Source organism: Rhinoraja longicauda, chromosome 4, assembly GCF_053455715.1.
Source record: "Rhinoraja longicauda isolate Sanriku21f chromosome 4, sRhiLon1.1, whole genome shotgun sequence".
Classification (NCBI taxonomy): Eukaryota; Metazoa; Chordata; class Chondrichthyes; order Rajiformes; family Arhynchobatidae; genus Rhinoraja; species Rhinoraja longicauda.
Genome location: NC_135956.1, coordinates 11,405,334 through 11,423,316, shown reverse-complemented (window position 1 = coordinate 11,423,316; position 17,983 = coordinate 11,405,334). Strand labels below are relative to the sequence as shown.

General features: G+C 44.6%; 1 protein-coding gene across 4 annotated transcripts in view; it reads right to left on the bottom strand.

Annotated features, from left to right (window-relative positions):
• The window catches only part of rad54b (RAD54 homolog B), a 111,852-nt gene that overhangs the window by 31,055 nt on the left and 62,814 nt on the right, over positions 1-17,983 (bottom strand). For all 4 annotated transcript variants that reach the window (XR_013547151.1, XM_078397182.1, XM_078397181.1 and 1 more), the window contains 5 exons: positions 15,455-15,751; positions 12,775-12,937; positions 10,057-10,282; positions 9,112-9,319; positions 4,912-5,051 (listed from right to left, as the gene is read on the bottom strand). Coding sequence is in view for 3 of the 4 variants with exons in the window: in XM_078397182.1 (XP_078253308.1) it covers positions 4,912-5,051; positions 9,112-9,319; positions 10,057-10,282; positions 12,775-12,937; positions 15,455-15,751 (1,034 nt within the window). In the remaining variant the exon portion in view is untranslated. The remainder of the gene's footprint in view (positions 1-4,911; positions 5,052-9,111; positions 9,320-10,056; positions 10,283-12,774; positions 12,938-15,454; positions 15,752-17,983) is intronic.

Genomic DNA, 17,983 nt, shown 5'->3' with positions numbered 1-17,983 from the left:
AATCTTCTCTCTACCTTTTCCAGCTTGACATCTCAGAAACATAGAAAAATAGGTGCAGGAGCAGGCCATTCGGCCCTTCGAGTCAGCACCACCATTCAATATGATCATGACTGATCACCTAAAATCAGTACCCTGTTCTTGTTTTTTCCCCATATCCCTTGATTCCTTTAGCCCTAAGAGCTAAAACTCTCTCTTGAAAACATCCAGTGAATTGGTCTCCACTGCCTTCTGTGGCAGAGAATTCCACAGATTCACAACTCTCTGGGTGAAAAGGTTTTTTCTCATCTCAGTCCTAAATGGCCTACCCCTTAGACTTAAACTGTGATCCCTGGTTCTGGACTCCCCCAACAATTTTCCTGCATCTAGCCTGTCCAATCCTTTAATATTTTTATGTTTCTATAAGATCTCCTCTCATCCTTCTAAATTCATATGAATACAAGTCCAGTTGACCCATTCTTTCATCATATGTCAGTTCCGCCATCCCGGGAATTAACCTGGTGAACCTGCGCTGCACTCCCTCAATAGCAAGAATGTCCTTCCTCAAACTAGGAGACCAAAACTGCACACAATACTCCAAGTGTGGGCTCACCAGGGCCCTGTACAACTGCAGTAGGACCTCCTTGCACCTCAAATCTTCTCGTTATACAATACAATACAATACGATATCTTTTATTGTCATTGCACAAGTACAACGAGATTGAGAATGTCACTTCCATATTGATGCTATAAAATATATAAATAAATCACGGCGAAAACGAAGACAACAAAAGGGGGGGGGGGAAAGAAAAAAGGTGAAACAAGGTAAAGTGCAACAAAAAAAAGGTTCATGCAGGGGTCAGTTGTGCCAGATGACCCTGGGGGCAGAGACAGATCATGGCGGGCTCTCAACAGGACCGATTCAGAGCAGCTATAGCTCTAGGGATAAAGCTGTTTCTTTGTCTGGAGGTGCGGGCGTAGAAGGCTTTGTAACATCTGCCAGATGGAAGTAGTTCAAACAGACGGTGGCATGGGTGTGTGGAGTCCTTGTAGATGCTGGTGGCTTTGCTGGGGCAGCGTGCCTTGTAGATGTCCTCCAGGGCTGGTAGCTGTGTCCCAATGATCCTCTGCACTCTGCAGCCGACCCGCTGAAGAGCTTTCCTGTCCACTGCCGTGCAGCTCAGATACCACACATAGATGCCGTATGTCAGTATGCTCTCTGCGGTGCAGCGGTAGAAGGTCATCATTAGCTGTTGTGGCAGACCAACCTTTTTTAGTGTTCTCAGGAAATACAGCCGTTGCTGTGCTTTCTTGACCAGCGCAGAAGTATTGGTGGACCATGTGAGGTCCTCTGAAATGTGTATGCCCAGAAACCTGAAGCTGGACACTCTCACCACTCTGTTCCCGTTGATGAAGACTGGAGCGTATTCCTTATTCTGTGACCTTCTAAAGTTGATAATTAGCTCCTTGGCCTTAGTTGTGTTTAGGGACAGGTTGTTCTCTGAGCACCAGCTCACCAGGTTCTGCACCTCTCCGCTCTGTAGGCTGATTCATCGCCGTTGGAGATCAGCCCGATCACCGTTGTGTCATCCGCAAATTTGACGATATTGTTGGTGGCGAATGCAGGGACACAGTCATGTGTGAAGAGGGAGTAGAGGATGGGACTCAGTACAAAACCCTGCGGTGTGCCAGTACTCAGCGTGGTGGTGGAGGACAGGAGGAGGCCCATTTTCACTGCCTGATTGCGCTCCGTCAGGAAATTCAGGATCCAGTTGCAAATAGGCGAGCTGAGGCCTTGCTGGTGGAGTTTGGAGGTGAGCTTGGAGGAGATGACTGTGTTGAAGGCAGAGCTATAGTCTATAAATAGCATCCTTACATATGTTCCCTGTCTCTCCAGGTGAGTCGGGACGGTATGAAGAGCCAGAGAGATGGCGTCCTCTGTGGATCTATTTGCTCCGTATGCGAACTGATGTGGGTCTAGTGAGGCAGGGATGGTGGCTTTGATGTGGGAGAGGACCAACCTTTCAAAGCACTTCATAATTATCGGTGTGAAGGCAACCGGACGGTAGTCGTTCAGGTTGCTGATGCTTGCTTTTTTCGGCACCGGCACTATGGTGGCTGACTTCAGGCACTTCGGGACCGTTGCCAGAGATAGAGACAGATTGAAGATCTTATGAAGGCCTACATGCCATTTGTTTTCTTCACTGCCTGTTGTAGGTACAATTCATGACTCTTGCCCTTGTCTTCTGCTGCGGACGTGTTGAGATGCAACTTTGGGCACTGCTTGCATTTCAGCTTTCTCACCTGGGGCTGCTATCGAAGTTGTAGGAGCAGAATTAGGCCATTCAGTTCACTCCGCCATTTATCATGGCTGATCTATCTTTCCCTCTCAACCCCATTCTCCTGCCTTCTCCTCATAACCCCTGACACCTGCACTAATCAAGAATCTATCAATCTCCACATTAAAAATATCCATAGCTTCCATAACTTTCTGTGCTATCTCAGATTTATCTCATATTAAGTGCTATTAGTATGACTTTAGACTTTACTTTGGACTTTAGAGATACAGTGTGGAAACAGGCTCTTCGGCCCACCATCTGGGCTGACCAGCGATCACTCCATACATTAACACTACCCTACACACACTAGGGACAATTTACAATTTTTCAGAAGCCAATTAGCCAATATGGGGAGAAGGCAGGCACGGGTTACTGATTGTGGATGATCAGCCATGATCACAGTGAATGGCGGTGCTGGCTCGAAGGGCCAAATGGCCTCCTTCTGCACCTATTTTTCTCTTTCTAACCTACAAACGTGTAAGTCTGGAAAATGGCAGGAAACTGGAGCACCCAGAGGAAACCTATGCAGCCACGGGGAGAACATACAAACTCTGTACAGACATCACCCAGAGGAAACCTATGCAGGATTGAATCTGGAATTCTCTGCCTCAGAAGTGGAATTCTCTACCTCAGAAGGCAGTGGAGGCCAATTCGCTGAATGCATTCAAGAGAGAGCTAGATAGAGCTCTTAGGGATAGCAGAGTCAGGGGGTATGAGGAGAAGGCAGGAACGGGGTACTGATTGAGAATGATCAGTCATGATCACGTTGAATGGCGGTGCTGGCTCGAAGGGCCGAATGGCCTACTCCTGCACCTATTGTCTATTGTCTCTGGCGTCATAAGGCAGCAACTCTAGCGTTGCGCCATCGTGACGTCCAAAATAAGGGCAATCTGGGGGGGAAATACAATCTGGAGTTGCAGATCTTTATGATTTAGTGCCACGTCAGAAGATTAATTTATTTAATGAGCAGGAACAGTGAGGGCCAACTGTCTTCAAAATATCTCTTTGCCTCTACCACCTCACCACCCCTCAGCCAACAGATAACAACAGTTTACAAATCAGGCAGAGTATATCAGGGCAGTCAATGTAAGTGTCTTGAGAGCAGTTAGTGTTACAGTCAAAGAGGTCTGGAAGGTACTATCGTGCATGAAGGTAGACAAATCTCCAGGGCCTGATCAGGTATATCCATTTACATGGTGGGAAACTAGAAAGGAAATTACAGGAGCCCTGGTTGAAATTTACGAGTCGTCCTTAAATACAGGAGAGGTGCCGAAAGACTGGAGGGTGGCAAATGTGCCTCTGTTCAAGAAGGGCTGCAGGGAAAATGCTGGGAACTATAGACTGGTGAGCTTAACATCTGTACTTGGAAAGTTACTAGAGAGTATTCTGTGGGATAGGATATACATGCATTTAGATAGACAAGGGCTGATTAGGGACAGTCAGCATGGTTTTGGCCGTGGGAGGTCGTGTCTCACATATCTGATTGAATTTTTTGAAGACGTGACCAAGAGGGTTGATGAGGGCAGAGCTGTAGATGCTGTATTCGACAAGGTTCCACATGGTAGGCTGCTCTGAAAGGTTAGATCGCATGGGATCCAAGAAGAGATAGCTGAATGGATAGAAATTGGCTTCATGGAAGGAAGCAGAGGGTGATGGTGGAAGGTTGCTTCTCAGACTGGAGGCGTGTGACTAGTGGTGTGCCTCAGGTTTGGTGTGTTCTGTGCTGGGCCCAAAATTGTTTGTCATCTACATCAATGATTAGGATGAGAATATACACGGCAAGTTTAGCAAGCTTGCTGATGATACAAAAGAGGATGGTTTTGCAGATAATGTATATGGTTGTGAAAAATTGCAGCAGGATCTTGATCGGTTGGCCAGGTGGGCTGAGGAATGGTTGATGGAGTTTAATACAGAGAACTGTGAGGTGTTGCATTTTGGGAAGTCTAACATGGGCAGGGCCTACACAGTGAATGGTAGGATTTTGGGGAGTGTTGTGGAGCAGAGGGATCTAGGAGTGCAGGTGCATGGTTCCTTGAAGGTGGAGTCGCAGGTAGATAAGGTGGTCAAAAAGGTTTTTGGCACATTGGCCTTCGTCACTCAGAGTATTGAGTATAGAAGTTGGGAGATCATGTTGCAGTTATATAAGGCGATGGTGAGGCCACATTTAGAGTATTGTATTCAGTTCCGGGCACCATGTTATAGAAAAGATAAGATATAGGAAAGCGTAGGTTCACCAGGTTAATTCCCGGGATGGCGGCACTGACAGAATGAGTCGACTGTGCTTGTATTCACTGGAATACACTGGAGATGAGGAAAACCATTTTCACCCAGAGAGTTATGAATCTGTGGAATTCTCTGCCACAGAAGGCAGTGGAGGCCAATTCACCGGATGTATTCAAGAGAGAGTTAGATAGAGCTCTTAGGGCTAACGGGATCAAGGGGTTTTGGGGAGAAAACAGCAACGGGGTACTGATTTTGGATGATGGCGGTGCTGGCTCAAAGGACTGAATGGCCTATTCCTGCACCTATTTTCTATGTTTCTATGTACCTTACACAAACATTACATTTAGCCTTAAAGATGAACATTACTTCTTACTTTAGCCGCAGAGGGCTGCTGTGACCGGATGATGGGTTCCTCATAAATCTTTTTGTAGGTGGATGAGGATCCAAGAACGCCTGGATTCACAAATTCTACTAGAGAGTAGAACTCTTGAAGGTCATTTTGTATTGGCGTACCTGCACGCAAGCAACATTTAGACAGGGCATAATAATTCAAAGTCAACGTACATACAAAGCAATTAATTTTGGTAAGTGCCACATTAATAATCCAGATCACATAACACAAGGGCGGTGCACGGCGGCACACGGTAGGTTGCTGCTTTACAGCGCCAGAGACCTGGGTTTGAACCTTACTACAACTGCTGTCTGTATGGAGTTTGTACGTTCTCCCTGTGACTGCATGGGTTTTCTCCGGGTGCTCCAGTTTTATCCTACGTTCCTGTTTTCCTCCCATATTCCAAAGACATGCAGGTTTGTAGGTTAATTGGCTTCTGTAAATTGTCCCTTGAGGGTTGGATAGAGCTAGTGTATGGGTGATTGCTGGTCGGTGTGGACTTGGTGGGTGGGCCAAAGGGTCTGTTTCTATGCTGTATCTCTAAAACTAAAACAAGCTTGAGACTAAGTGCAATGCTATCACAATGATAAGAACAATCTATTTTTGGTAATTGTGCTAACTCATACTCATTAGTTCTGAAGCAACAGATATAGCAAAGCTGGTCAAGATGTTCATTAGGATGTATTATATTTAGATTTAACAAACCAGACAGGCCTTCTTTAATATGTAACAGTCAACACTAAAATGTGACGGGGAAGGACAGCATTGGCTGAGTTTCTTATGTCAAATTGAGCGGCACAGCAGCGCAGCAGTAGAATTGCTGCCTTACAGAGCCAGAGACCTGGGTTTGATCCTGACTACGGGTGCTGTCTGTACGGAGTTTCCTCAGGTGCTCTGGTTTCCTCCCACATTCCAAAGACAGGCAGGTTTGTAGGTTAATTGGCTTCGGTAAATTGTCCCTGTAGATTGTGTAGGATAGAACTAGTGTACAGGGGTGATTGCAGGTCGGCACGGACTCAATGGGGCCTGTTTCCTCGCTGTATTTCTAAACTAAACTAAAAGATCCCCTTAAAAGCTGATGAGAGAATATAATTATCCGATGATGACAGACATTCAGATACAATTGAAAAAAATGTTCATTAGTTTAAAAAAATCTTTTTAAATCACATTATGTTAAAGCATGTTAATTGAAAACATTAATGATAATTAAAATTAAATTGAGAAAATACACATTGTCTACTAGTTAAGTGATGGTTATATAATCAAGGAGTCTAACTATGCATGGTGCAAAGTTAAATTGTCAGATGAGAAATGTGTCCAGTCCTACAGATGATTACAGAACTGCAAGCAGCAATTTTTTTTCTAAATGGGGAGAGAGGTGCAAAGGAACTCGGGAGTGCTGGTGCAGGATTTCCAAAGGTTTATTTGCAGGTTGAGTCGATGGGAAGACAATAATAGACAATAGGTGCAGGAGGAGGCCATTCGGCCCTTCGAGCCAACACCACCAGTCAATGTGATCATGGCTGATCATTCACAATCAGTACCCCGTTCCTGCCTTCTCCCCATACCCCCTGACTCCGCTATCTTTAAGAGCTCTATCTAGCTCTCTCTTGAAAGCATCCAGAGAATTGGCCTCCACCGCCTTCTGAGGCAGAGAATTCCACATATTTACAACTCTGACTGAAAAAGTTTTTCCTCATCTCTGTTCTAAATGGCCTACCCCTTATTCTTAAACTGTGGCCCCTGGTTCTGGACTCCCCCAACATTGGGAACATGTTTCCTGCCTCTAACGTGTCCAATCCGAAAGGAAGGCAAATGCAATGTTAGCATTTATGTCGAGAGGACTAGAATATAGAAGCAAGGATATAATATCAAGGCTCTATAAGGTGTGGGTCAGGCCACATTCGGATGTTGTGTGCAGTTTTGGGCCCCATATCCGAGGAAGGACATGCTGAAGTGGAGAGGGTCCAGTGGAGGGTTACGAGAATGATCTCAGGGAAGATTGGGTTCATCTATCAGGAGCTTTCGATGACTCTGGGCCTGTACTCGCTGGAGCTTAGAAGGATGAAGGGGAAAATGTCATTGAAACCTACTGAATAATGAAAGGCCTGGATAAAATGGATGAGGAGAAGATGTTTTCAGTAGTGGACCAGAGGGCACCTCCTTAGAATAAAAGGACATACCTTTAGAATGGATATGAGGAAGAATTTCCGGAGGTGGTGAACCTGTGGAATTCATTGCCACAGACAGTAGTGGAGGCCAAGTCATTGGGCATTTTTAAACGGAGATTGATAGGTTTTTGATTAGTAAGAGCGTCAAAGGTTATGGGGAGAAAGCAGGAGAATGGGGTTAAGAGGGGAAAAAAAATCAGCCATGATCGAATGGTGGAGCAGATGCGATGGGCCGAATGGCCTAGCTTTTCTCCAATGTCTTATGGTCTTAATGACATCCGGCCTATTATGTAGATGTGCCCAAGACATCAACTAATAATCCACTTGTTTCACTTATTTACCTTCAAACCTATTCTGCTGATGTGACTAATTCAGAGACGCTGTCTCAGAGATAATGTTGTGCTCTAAAACACAAATTGCTGGAGTAACTCAACAGGTCAGGCTGCATCTGTGGGAGAGGTAATAAAGCACCTTTTCGGGTCGGATTGAAGAAGGATCCTGACCCAAAACGTCATCTGAACTTTCCCCCCACAATGCAGCATGACCTACTGAGTTATTCCAGCACTTTGTGTTTTGCTCAAGATTGCAGCATCTGGAGTTCCTCGTGTCTTCATTGTGGGTAGCACTTTGGGAAAAGAACTACCAGTTGGGTACTCTGCCATTGGCATTTTTTGACAGATACTTCCATAATGAGCATCTTATTTAATAGACTAAAACAACTATGAACCAACAGCATCCACTGCTGTGTAAGGATACTTTGCAACAACGTGCGGCATTTGGTTTCCAGATAGAGAAGGCAATGCTTCCCATAAACGAAGCAACATGCCTCTTATCTTGCAGGCTGTTTGACTGCTCCACCTCTATCAAGCCAGTGCCATGATATAGCAGATACAAATTTAATCTAGAAGGAAATACAGTGGCGCGGCGACATAGGAGAACAATTTCAATTAGATGTGCAACTCCTCCTTATAGAACATAGAACAGTACAGAACGAGAACCTTGGGCCCACATTGGCTGTGCCGAACATGGTGCCAAGACCAACTCTTCATGCATATAATCCACACTCCTCATTCCCTGCATATCCATGTGTCTATCCACTATTGTATCTGTCTCCACCACCATTAGGGTTGCCAACTGTCCCGTATTAGCCGGAACATCCCGTATATTGGGATAAATTGGTTTGTCCCGTCCTTATCCCGTATTAGGCCCGGGGGCCGCTGTACGCCCGGACACTGTAGGCCCGGGGGGCGCTGTAGGCCCGGACACTGTAGGCTTGGACAGTGTAGGCCCGGAGGCCTGGGCACCGCCTGACGGAGGTTGCGTTGCAACCCGCTTCCCGGCCTCGGCGGCCACCATTAGTGGAGCGGGAGCATGTGACCGCTGGCTGATGAGGTCACGTGGGACGCAGGCGGTGACGTCATCTTGCGTCCTTTATTTGAGAGTGAGAAAGTTGGCAACCCTAACCACCACAGCTAGCAGCGCATTCCAGGCACTCACTGCCCTCTGTGTAAAATAACTTGCCCTGCACGTCACCTTTAAACTTTGCCCCTCTCACCTTAAAACTATACCCTCCAGTATTTAGTTTAGTTTAAAGATACAGCGCAGAAACAGGCCCTTTGGCCCACCGAGTCCACACCGACCAGCGATCCCCGCACACTAACACTATCCTGCACACACTAAGGACAATTTACATTTATACCAAGCCAATTAACCTACAAACCTGCACATCTTTGGAGTGCGGCAGGAAACCGAAGATCTCGGAGAAAATCCAGGCGGTCACGGGGAGAACGTAAAACTCCGTACAGACTGCACCTGTAGTCGGGATCGAACACGCGACTCTGGCGCTGAAAGCGCTGTAAGGCAGCAGCTCTACCGCTGCGCCATCGTGCCACCATATTTGATTTTTTTCCATCCTGGGAAAAAGGTTCTGACTACCTACCCTGCCTATGGTTCTCATATTATATTGATGCAATATCTTCCTGCATGGAACAACAGTTTGAGGATAACTTACCAGTGAGAATCACTCTTTTCTCACAAGACAGGCTGAGAATAGCGGAGGATGTCTTGATGGAGCTATTTTTTAAACGGTGTCCTTCATCACAAATTAGTAGGTTAAAATGCAAGTCCTGAATGGGTTCCACGCACCGCAGCAACATCTCATAGCTAATGATGAGAACGGGGTAAAGCGGCGAAGTGATGAAGTCTTCTACTTTGTGATCCTACAAGCAAAGAAACTCATAAAAATGAGTGATATACACAGTAAGCCGAGATGCAGCCATGATTTTTACCAGGAGCAGGGCAATTTTCTCACTTTTGGATCTTATTCACCTTCTTAAATTTGTTTTGCCTGTTAGCCACATATCAAAAAAATGTCAGTGAACTCAGGCAGCATCTGTGGAGGTGACCCTTCTTCAAAAGATGTCCAAAAGAGTTTAAAGATAGAGGGAGCAGAAAGAGAAAAAAAAACCATAGAAGTGAAAAAAATAAAGACTGCTGTTCCAAAGTGTTTACACATCCAGTAATTGTAACATTTAAAATCATAACGTTAAAAGCTCTTAGATACCTTGCAACTGATTTTAATTTTCCACAGTATGTACTCTCTGAAAATATCAAAGGGGAAAGAAGGGTGGACAAGGTGGCGGTAGAGTTGCTGCCTTACAGCGAATGCAGCGCCGGAGACCTGGGTTTGATCTCAATTACGGGTGCTGTCTGTTCGGAGTTTGTATGTTCTTCCCGTGACGTGCGTGGGTTTTCTCCGAGATCTTCGGTTTCCTCCCACACTCCAAAGTCGTACAGGTATGTAGGTTAATTGACTTGGTAAATGAAAAAAAAAATTGTCCCTAGTGTGCGGGGATCGCAGGTCGGTGTGGACCCGGTGGGCCGAAAGGGCCTGTTTCCGCACTGTATCTCTAAACTAAACTAAACTAAAGAAATATAAATAATGATGTTAAATTACCTGATCGACTGCAAAGACCTTTAACCTCTCCAGACCAAGCCACTTCTGGAACTCTCTCACCCAGTTTTTTACAAGACTCCCTGGTGTAACTACGAGGGTCTTCTTGATGACAGGCTTGTTCCCATAAGGTCCTTGTCGCATGAGAGTCCAAATCAGTGCGATACACTGCAGGGTTTTCCCCAGACCCATTTCATCTGCCAAAATAGCACCAAATCTGCTCGATGCTCTGGAAATAATTGGTCATATTTAACAATCCGGAGTTAGAATTAAACTATCAATACAACCATTGCGTTTTAAAGGAAAATAGTTAAACTTCAACTAAATTGGGGCGGCACGACGACACAGCGGTAGAATTGCTGCCTTACAGCGCCAGAGACTCGGGTTCGATCCTGACTATGGGTGCTGTCTGTACAGAGTTTGTACGTTCTTCCCGTGACCTGCGCAGGTTTACTCCTGAGTTCTCAGGTTTCCTCCCACACTCCAAAGACGTTCAGGTCTGTCGGTTAATTGGCTTTGGTAAAGATTGTCAATTGTTCCTAGTGCGTGTAGGATAATGGTAGTGTGAGGGGATCGCTGGTCGGTGCGGACTCGGTGGGTTGAAGGGCCTGTTACCGCACTGTATCTCTAAACAAAACTAAACTTCACAAATTAGCATAAAAAGTACATATATTGTATTTTATACGCTTAACCACTTGATCTAAAATCCGGAACGTGCACTAGATACATGTGCTGGGCTATAAATTCATCGACATAGCATTCCATGCAAAGGAATTTATATCGCATCATATTGAAAATTTGATATTTTATTGGCTCAGAACCTTTGTTCAAAGCAACAACATTTTTAAGGATCTATTCAGGAAGAGACGAGGATGAGAGGGGATCTTATAGAAACATCTAAAATTATTAAGGGATTGGACAGACGAGATGCAGGAAAAATGTTCCCGATGTTGGGGGAGTCCAGGACAATAGGTCACAGTTTAAGAAAAAAGGGGTTGACCATTTAGGACTGAGATGAGGAAAAACTTTTTCACTCAGAAAGTGAAGGTGGTGGAGTCCAATTCACTGGATGTATTCAAGAGAGTTGGATATAGCTTGTAGGGCTAATGGAACCAAGGGATATGGGGAGAAAGCAGGAACGGGGTACTGATTCTGGATGATCAGCCATGATAATAATGAATGGCGGTGCTGGCTCAAAGGGCCGAATGGTATAGTCCTGCACCTATTTTCTATGTTTCTATGTTTTTCTATATCAAAAACAAGAGGATGTGGTAAGAGGAAGAAGTTTTATAGGGGATCTGAGAGGCAAACTTTTTTTTGTCTACAGTGAATTGGTATCTGGAACACACTGACATAGGAGATTATGGAATCAACTACAACAACTCCATTTAAGAGGCATTTAGACGGACACTTCAATAGGCAAGGCACAGGAGAATATGGTCCTAATGCAGGCAAATGGGATTTGAGTGGATGGGCAAAAAGGTCAGTGGGTCTTGGTGGCCTGAAGGGCCCATTTCTGTGCTCTATGCATCATTGAAAGGTTGATCCATGCACTGAAATGGATTAAAGTGAGCCCCATATACATTTGTCAAAAATCAACTTTTCCTATTTGTAGACATGTGTGTATAAATGAACTTGGGAGAAATGCTGTCAAAATGTATCTGACACAACTGCACGTCTGGATGCCTTTGAGTTGACATGGTGCAACAGCACTAGGGTCTTTTAACAAAACTGACACCTTACAAGAACAACGCAATTAGGTTTTTACTTCAATTCCTTAGTGCAGCACACATAAACATGGTGTGCAATACCAAAGAATTGGTATTCATCGCCCAAATTACTTCATCTTGTGTACGGAGGAAATGCAGATGCTGGTTTATACCGAAGATAGACACAAAATGCTGGAGTAACTCAGGCGGCACGGTAGCGCAGCGGTAGAGTTGCTGCTTTACAGCGAATGCAGCGCCGGAGACTCAGGTTCGATCCTGACTACGGGTGCTGCACTGTAAGGAGTTTGTACGTTCTCCCCGTGACCTGCGTGGGTTTTCTCCGAGATCTTCGGTTTCCTCCCACACTCCAAAGACGTACAGGTATGTAGGTTAATTGGCTGGGTAAATGTAAAATGTAAAAATTGTCCCTAGTGGGTGTAGGATAGTGTTAATGCACGGGGATCGCTGGGCGGCACGGACTTGGAGGGCCGAAAAGGCCTGTTTTCGGCTGTATATATATGATATGATGAATAGGCAGTTTTGGGCCGGAACCCTTCTTCAGACTGAAAAGTCTAATTCTGACTGAAAAGACTAGGATCTACTCCTCTCATGATTTTGTAAGATCATCCCTCCTGTGCTCCAAGGAATAAAGCCCTAGCCTGTTCAACCTCTACCCAAGAGCTCAGTCCCTCAAGTCCTGGCAACATCTTGGTAAATCTTCTCTGAACCATTGCAAGCTTGACAACATCTTTCCAATAACATGGTGTCCAAAACTGAACACAATAGAGTCATAGTGTGACCGATTGGAAACAGGCCCTTCGGCCCAACCTGTCCACACGGGCCAACATGTCCCAGCTGCACTAGTCTCACCTGCCTGCATTTGGTCCATATCCCTCCAAGCCTGTCCTAACCATGTTCCATGTACAATACTCTAAATGTGGCTTCACCAACATCTGATCTAAGTGTATCATGACCGTAACATTTTGCAGCGTGAGAAAGCAGGGTGATTTACCTCATTCCCATTATGCACTCGTAAAGGAAAATCACACCATCCCTCTGGTGAGGTCGAAAGTGAATGGTGAGATAAGGGTCCACCACCACATCTACCAGTGGCAGATTGGTTTTATTAAACATCCACTGGTGGCTCAGATTTGGTCGTGGCATCACTAAAGCATCTGTTGGTAAAAAATTGAGAACTATACATTTAACTAACAACTTTTGCAGAATTATTCCATAGCCTGTGTGAATAATCAAAGCATTTAAGCATTTTACACCCAAGAACTGACTTATTTTCTCTGTATTAATATCACATTTCGATGCAGTGAATAATATTTTTTGTAATACTTTTTTGCTGATTCAAAATCTTTAATTTGATGAACCAAGGGGAAATCACAGGGGTATATGAATGGAAAAATAAAAACCTAAAGCTAGAAATATTCAGTAGGTCGGGCAGCATCTGTAATGAGAGAAACAAAGTTAATGGCGAAGATAGACACAAAATGCTGGAGTAACTCAGCGGGACAGGCAGCATCTCTGGAGAGAAGGAATGGGTAACCTTTCGGATCAAGACCCTTCTTCAGACTTGACCGAAGTGTCAATCATTCCTTCTCTCCAGAGATGCTGCCTGTCCCGCTAAGTTACTCCAGCATTTTGTGTCTATCTTCAGTGTAGACCAGTATCTGCAGTTCCTTCCCACACAAAGTTAATGAAGGCTTAGGACCCTTCATGAGAACTGGAAAAATAAAAAGAGAAACCAAGGTGGTTTAAAGTTGCAGAGCATGTCTAATTGATAATCTCTTTTAAACATCCATCAAGGGTTCAAGAGGCCCAATGTTCCCCATCAATACTTCTAAAACTCCCATTCTCTAACTGCTGGTCAGCTACAGTTTGACGTGAAAACATTACTGTTGGGGCACACTCAACACCCGGTCAATTAATCAAAGGATGAAGCTTGCAGAGTGTATGTTCTGGTAATGGCTAAAAAGATTTGCTGAAAGTTTGATGTTTTTAAAAAAATTAACTTTCTATTTTTCTCCTTTTTCTGAAGACAATCCCTCATTTGGATTATAGGAACAAGGAACTGCAGATGCTGGTTTACCAAGGAATGATACAAAATGCTGGTGTAACTCAGCGGATCAGGCAGCGTCCCTGAGAAAATGGATAGGTGACGTTTCAAGTCTGAACAAAGATCCCGAACAGAAACGTCACTTTTCCATGTTCTCCAGCGATGCCGTCTGACCCGCTGAGTTACTCCAGCACTTTGTGTCTACCCTCATTGGATTATGCCAGTTCTTTGTTCCCTCGGGCAGTTAATGTCATCAAACTATTTAATTGAAAAGGCCATTACACTGAGTCTATCTTAGAGCACATTGTAGACAAACACAAATATCCAAGTGTATATATTTTTAGTAAATGCAAATGCCTTCACACAGTAATCAAAAGTGGTAACTTTAGCCAATTTCTCGCTCTTACATTGGAGTGTTGAAATATCATAATCTAATCTGAAAGACCACATTATTAAGATAAATTAACTTGGCTAAGTTTAGTTTAGAGATACTGCGTGGAAACAGGCCCTTTGGCCCACCGAGATCGCACCGAACAGTGATCCCCGCACACTAACACTATCCTACATGCACTAGGGACAATTTACAATTATACCAAGCCAATTAACCTACAGACTTGTATGTCTTTGGGGTGTGGGAGGAAACGAAAGATCTCGGAAAAAACTTACGCAGGTCACAGGAGAATGTACAAAAATCCTTACAGAGAGGCCTAAATTGAAATACCAATTTGGATCCTGGCTTCGAAATTGGATTGTGTCAATGGCACAGTGGCGCAGCTTGGAGAGCTACTGGCTCTCTGTGCCAGACACCCGATTTCCGTCCTGACCTCGGGTGCTGTCGGTGTGGAGTTCACACGTTCTCCCTGCCTGTGACCACGTAGGTTTCCTCCGGGAACTCCGGTTTCACTCACATCCCAAAGACGTGCGGGTTTGTAGATTATTTGGCTGCTGTAGATTGCCCCGAGTGTGTATGGAGTGGATGCGAAGGTTGGATAACACAGAACTAGCTTAAACGGGTGATCAATTGCAGGCGTTGACTCGGTGGGCCGAAGGGCCTGTTTTCATGCTGTATCCCAAAACTCAAAGCTAGAGGGCCTCACAGCTCCAGCAACTCACTGCCTTCCCTGGGAGTTGCACATTCTTCCGGTGAATGCCTTAATTTCTTTGAAGTGCTCTGGTTTCCTCCAACATAGAAAAATAGGTGCAGGAGTAGGCCTTTCGGCCCTTCGAGCCAGCACTGCCATTCAATATGATCATGGCTGATCATCTAAAATCAGTACCCCGTTCCAGCTTTTTCCCCATATCCCTTGATTTCTTTAGTCCTAAGAGCTTGTTCTAATTCTCTCTTGAAAAGGCACCCCAAAGACATGGAGGTTGCCAGGTCAAGTGTCCGTCACTAGTCACCCTGTAGATGCAGATGAGCGGCAAAATCCCTGAGGGAATTGAGGAAAATGTGTGGAAAATGAGTGAAGTTGATTGCCGGGGACCGAAGGATCTGTCCTTGTGCTATTATACACACTCGCCTGTTGGAGAAGTTTATGATATAGCAGTTAATAGCAGTGTTGGGAATTATTTAACATTGTCAGTGTTGAACCAGCAGCCACTAGGGATGTCTAGGAATGATGTTTACTTGGTGCCGTTGGATCGTGCCTTGGTTTACAGTCCGCGGCGGGTTTCTTAAGGCCTTCTACTTGGCTGAACCCAGAGGCATCTCTCAATGGGCTGGTGAACTGTTTCAGCAAAGGCTGTTGCGAGGGGTTCGGCAGTGACGGGTCTGAAGAAGCAGCCGTGGCGGCGGCGTTGAAACAGCGACCACTCATGAAGTCCTCTGTTGAAATTGTTCCCATAATCTCAATCTCCTTTCCACTGACAAATAAAGTCTGGCCCTCAGAAAGACTTGCGAGTTCTTTTAATTTGTATCCTGTTCCTGAAAGAAAAGTAAATGAATAAATATAACGCGTCGGAAAGAACTGCAGATGCTGGTTTAAATCGAAGATAGACACAAAAAGCTGGAGAGGCAGGCAGCTGGAGAGGACCCACCAGAGTTTGTAGATCAGTCTGGAGAAGGGTCTCGACCTGAAACGTCACCCATTCCTTCTCTCCAGAGATGCTGCCTGTCCCGCTGATATACTCCAGCTCTTTACGTCTATCTTTGAATAAATATAATTCCAGCTGAAATGTAGAAACAAGGAACCGCACGTGCTGGTTTACAAAATAAAAACACACAAAGTGCTGGAGTAACTCAGTGGGTCTGGCAGCATCTTTGGAAAACATGAATAGGTAACGTTTTGGGTCAGGACCCTTCTTCGAACTGATTGTAGAGGGGCGGAGGAAAGCTGGAAGAGAGGAGGTGCAGGACAAAGTGTGGCAGGTAATAGTTGAACAAGGGCGAGGGGGGATTGTGATAGGCAGATAGTTGGACAAAGGCCAGGGGAGAAAAAAACAGAAGGTGTGAGAGAAAAGCATTGAAGAGCTGTGAATCGTGAAGCAAGAGGGACGAATGTATGTGGAGGAGGAGAGGGAGGGGAGAAATCGGTGCGAGTCCAGGTGAAGCACAGGAGGAGAAAGGTGGTTACCTAAAATTGAAGAACTCAATGTTCATACCATTGAATTGGAAACTGCACAAGACGAATAAGATGAATATAACTCCAGGTTATTTTTATTCATTTGGAAGTATTTTTTGCATAACCACTATTTATATTTTAAAGGGAAGGGCATGTATGTTGCCATTTTGCAAAACAAGGACTGAATAAATTTCTAATTCTTGGAAGCAAAGGCATGAGTCTTGATTATGTGAAACAGACGCACCACACAAGTTTTGGATAGCTAAGGCATTATGATCAATCCATATTGATACTATTATTATTATTGCCACGTGCAATATCAATAGGTACAATCATCAAAATGACTTGAGGTAACGAGATGGGGAAAGAATCCCAACCAGCTATTAGATGAGATAGGGAAAGAATCCCAACCAGCTATTAGATGAGATAGGGAAAGAATCCCAACCAGCTATTAGATGAGATAATGCAGCTAAATAATGACTATGTCTAAAGGAAAGTACAGTGGGAACTGTGAGAAAATGAGTAGTGTAACACTGGTGGGCCATCTCCTGCTGAAAGGATATTTTTCAAAAATAAGGTGGCTGAATTTGTGAGTGAGCAGTTCCAGCGTTTTCTGTCTTTATTTCAGTTTTTCCATTTCTGCTGTATTCTGCCTCAACTACACAGAACAGCACAGCACAGTAAAGAAACAGACCTTTTGGCCCACAACATCTGTGATGAACATGATGCCAAGATGAACTCTTACCTGCCTTAGCATCATGTTTGCCATTTGAAATAGGAATACTTTGATTGGATAAGTTCATCGGTTCCAGGAGCAGAATCCGGCCATTCGGCCCATCAAGTCTACTCCACCATTCAATCTGTTTTTCCCTCTCAACCCCATTCTCCTGCCTTCTCCCCATAACCCGACACCCATACTAATCAAGACTCTGTCAATCTCCGCCTTAAAAATATCCATTGACGGCCCCCACAGCCGTCTGTGGCAATAAATTCCACAGATTTACCATAAAGAAATTCCTCCTCATCTCCTTTCTAAAGGTACTTCCTTTCATTCTGAGGCTAAGGCCTCTGGTCCTCAACTCTCCCACTAGTGGAAAAATCCTCTCCACATTCACTCTATCCAGGCCTTTCTCTATTCGGTAAGTTTCAACGCGATTCCCCTCATCCTTCTAAACTCCTCGGGATCCTCTTCTACGGATATTTTCATTTGTAACTTCTTTTCATTATCTAAAATGGAACTGCATTAACCACAGTTATATTACAACTATTAATGCCCAGATGTTCTCCCAGGGGAATGTACTCGACTTGTATAAACCGACTCCCCACAATTAAATTCAGCATCATTCAGCATGTATAAAATCATGAGAGGAAGAGATCGGGTAGATGCACAGAATCTCTCGCCCAGAGTAGAGGAATCGAGGACCAGAGGACATAGGTTTAAGGTGAGGGGTGATCTTATAGAGGTGTATAAAATCATGAGAGGAATAAATCAGGTAGATGCACAGAATCTCTTGCCCAGAGTAGAGGAATCGAGGACCAGAGGACATAGGTTTAAGGTGAAGGGGAAAAGATTTAATAGGAATCTGAGGGGTAAC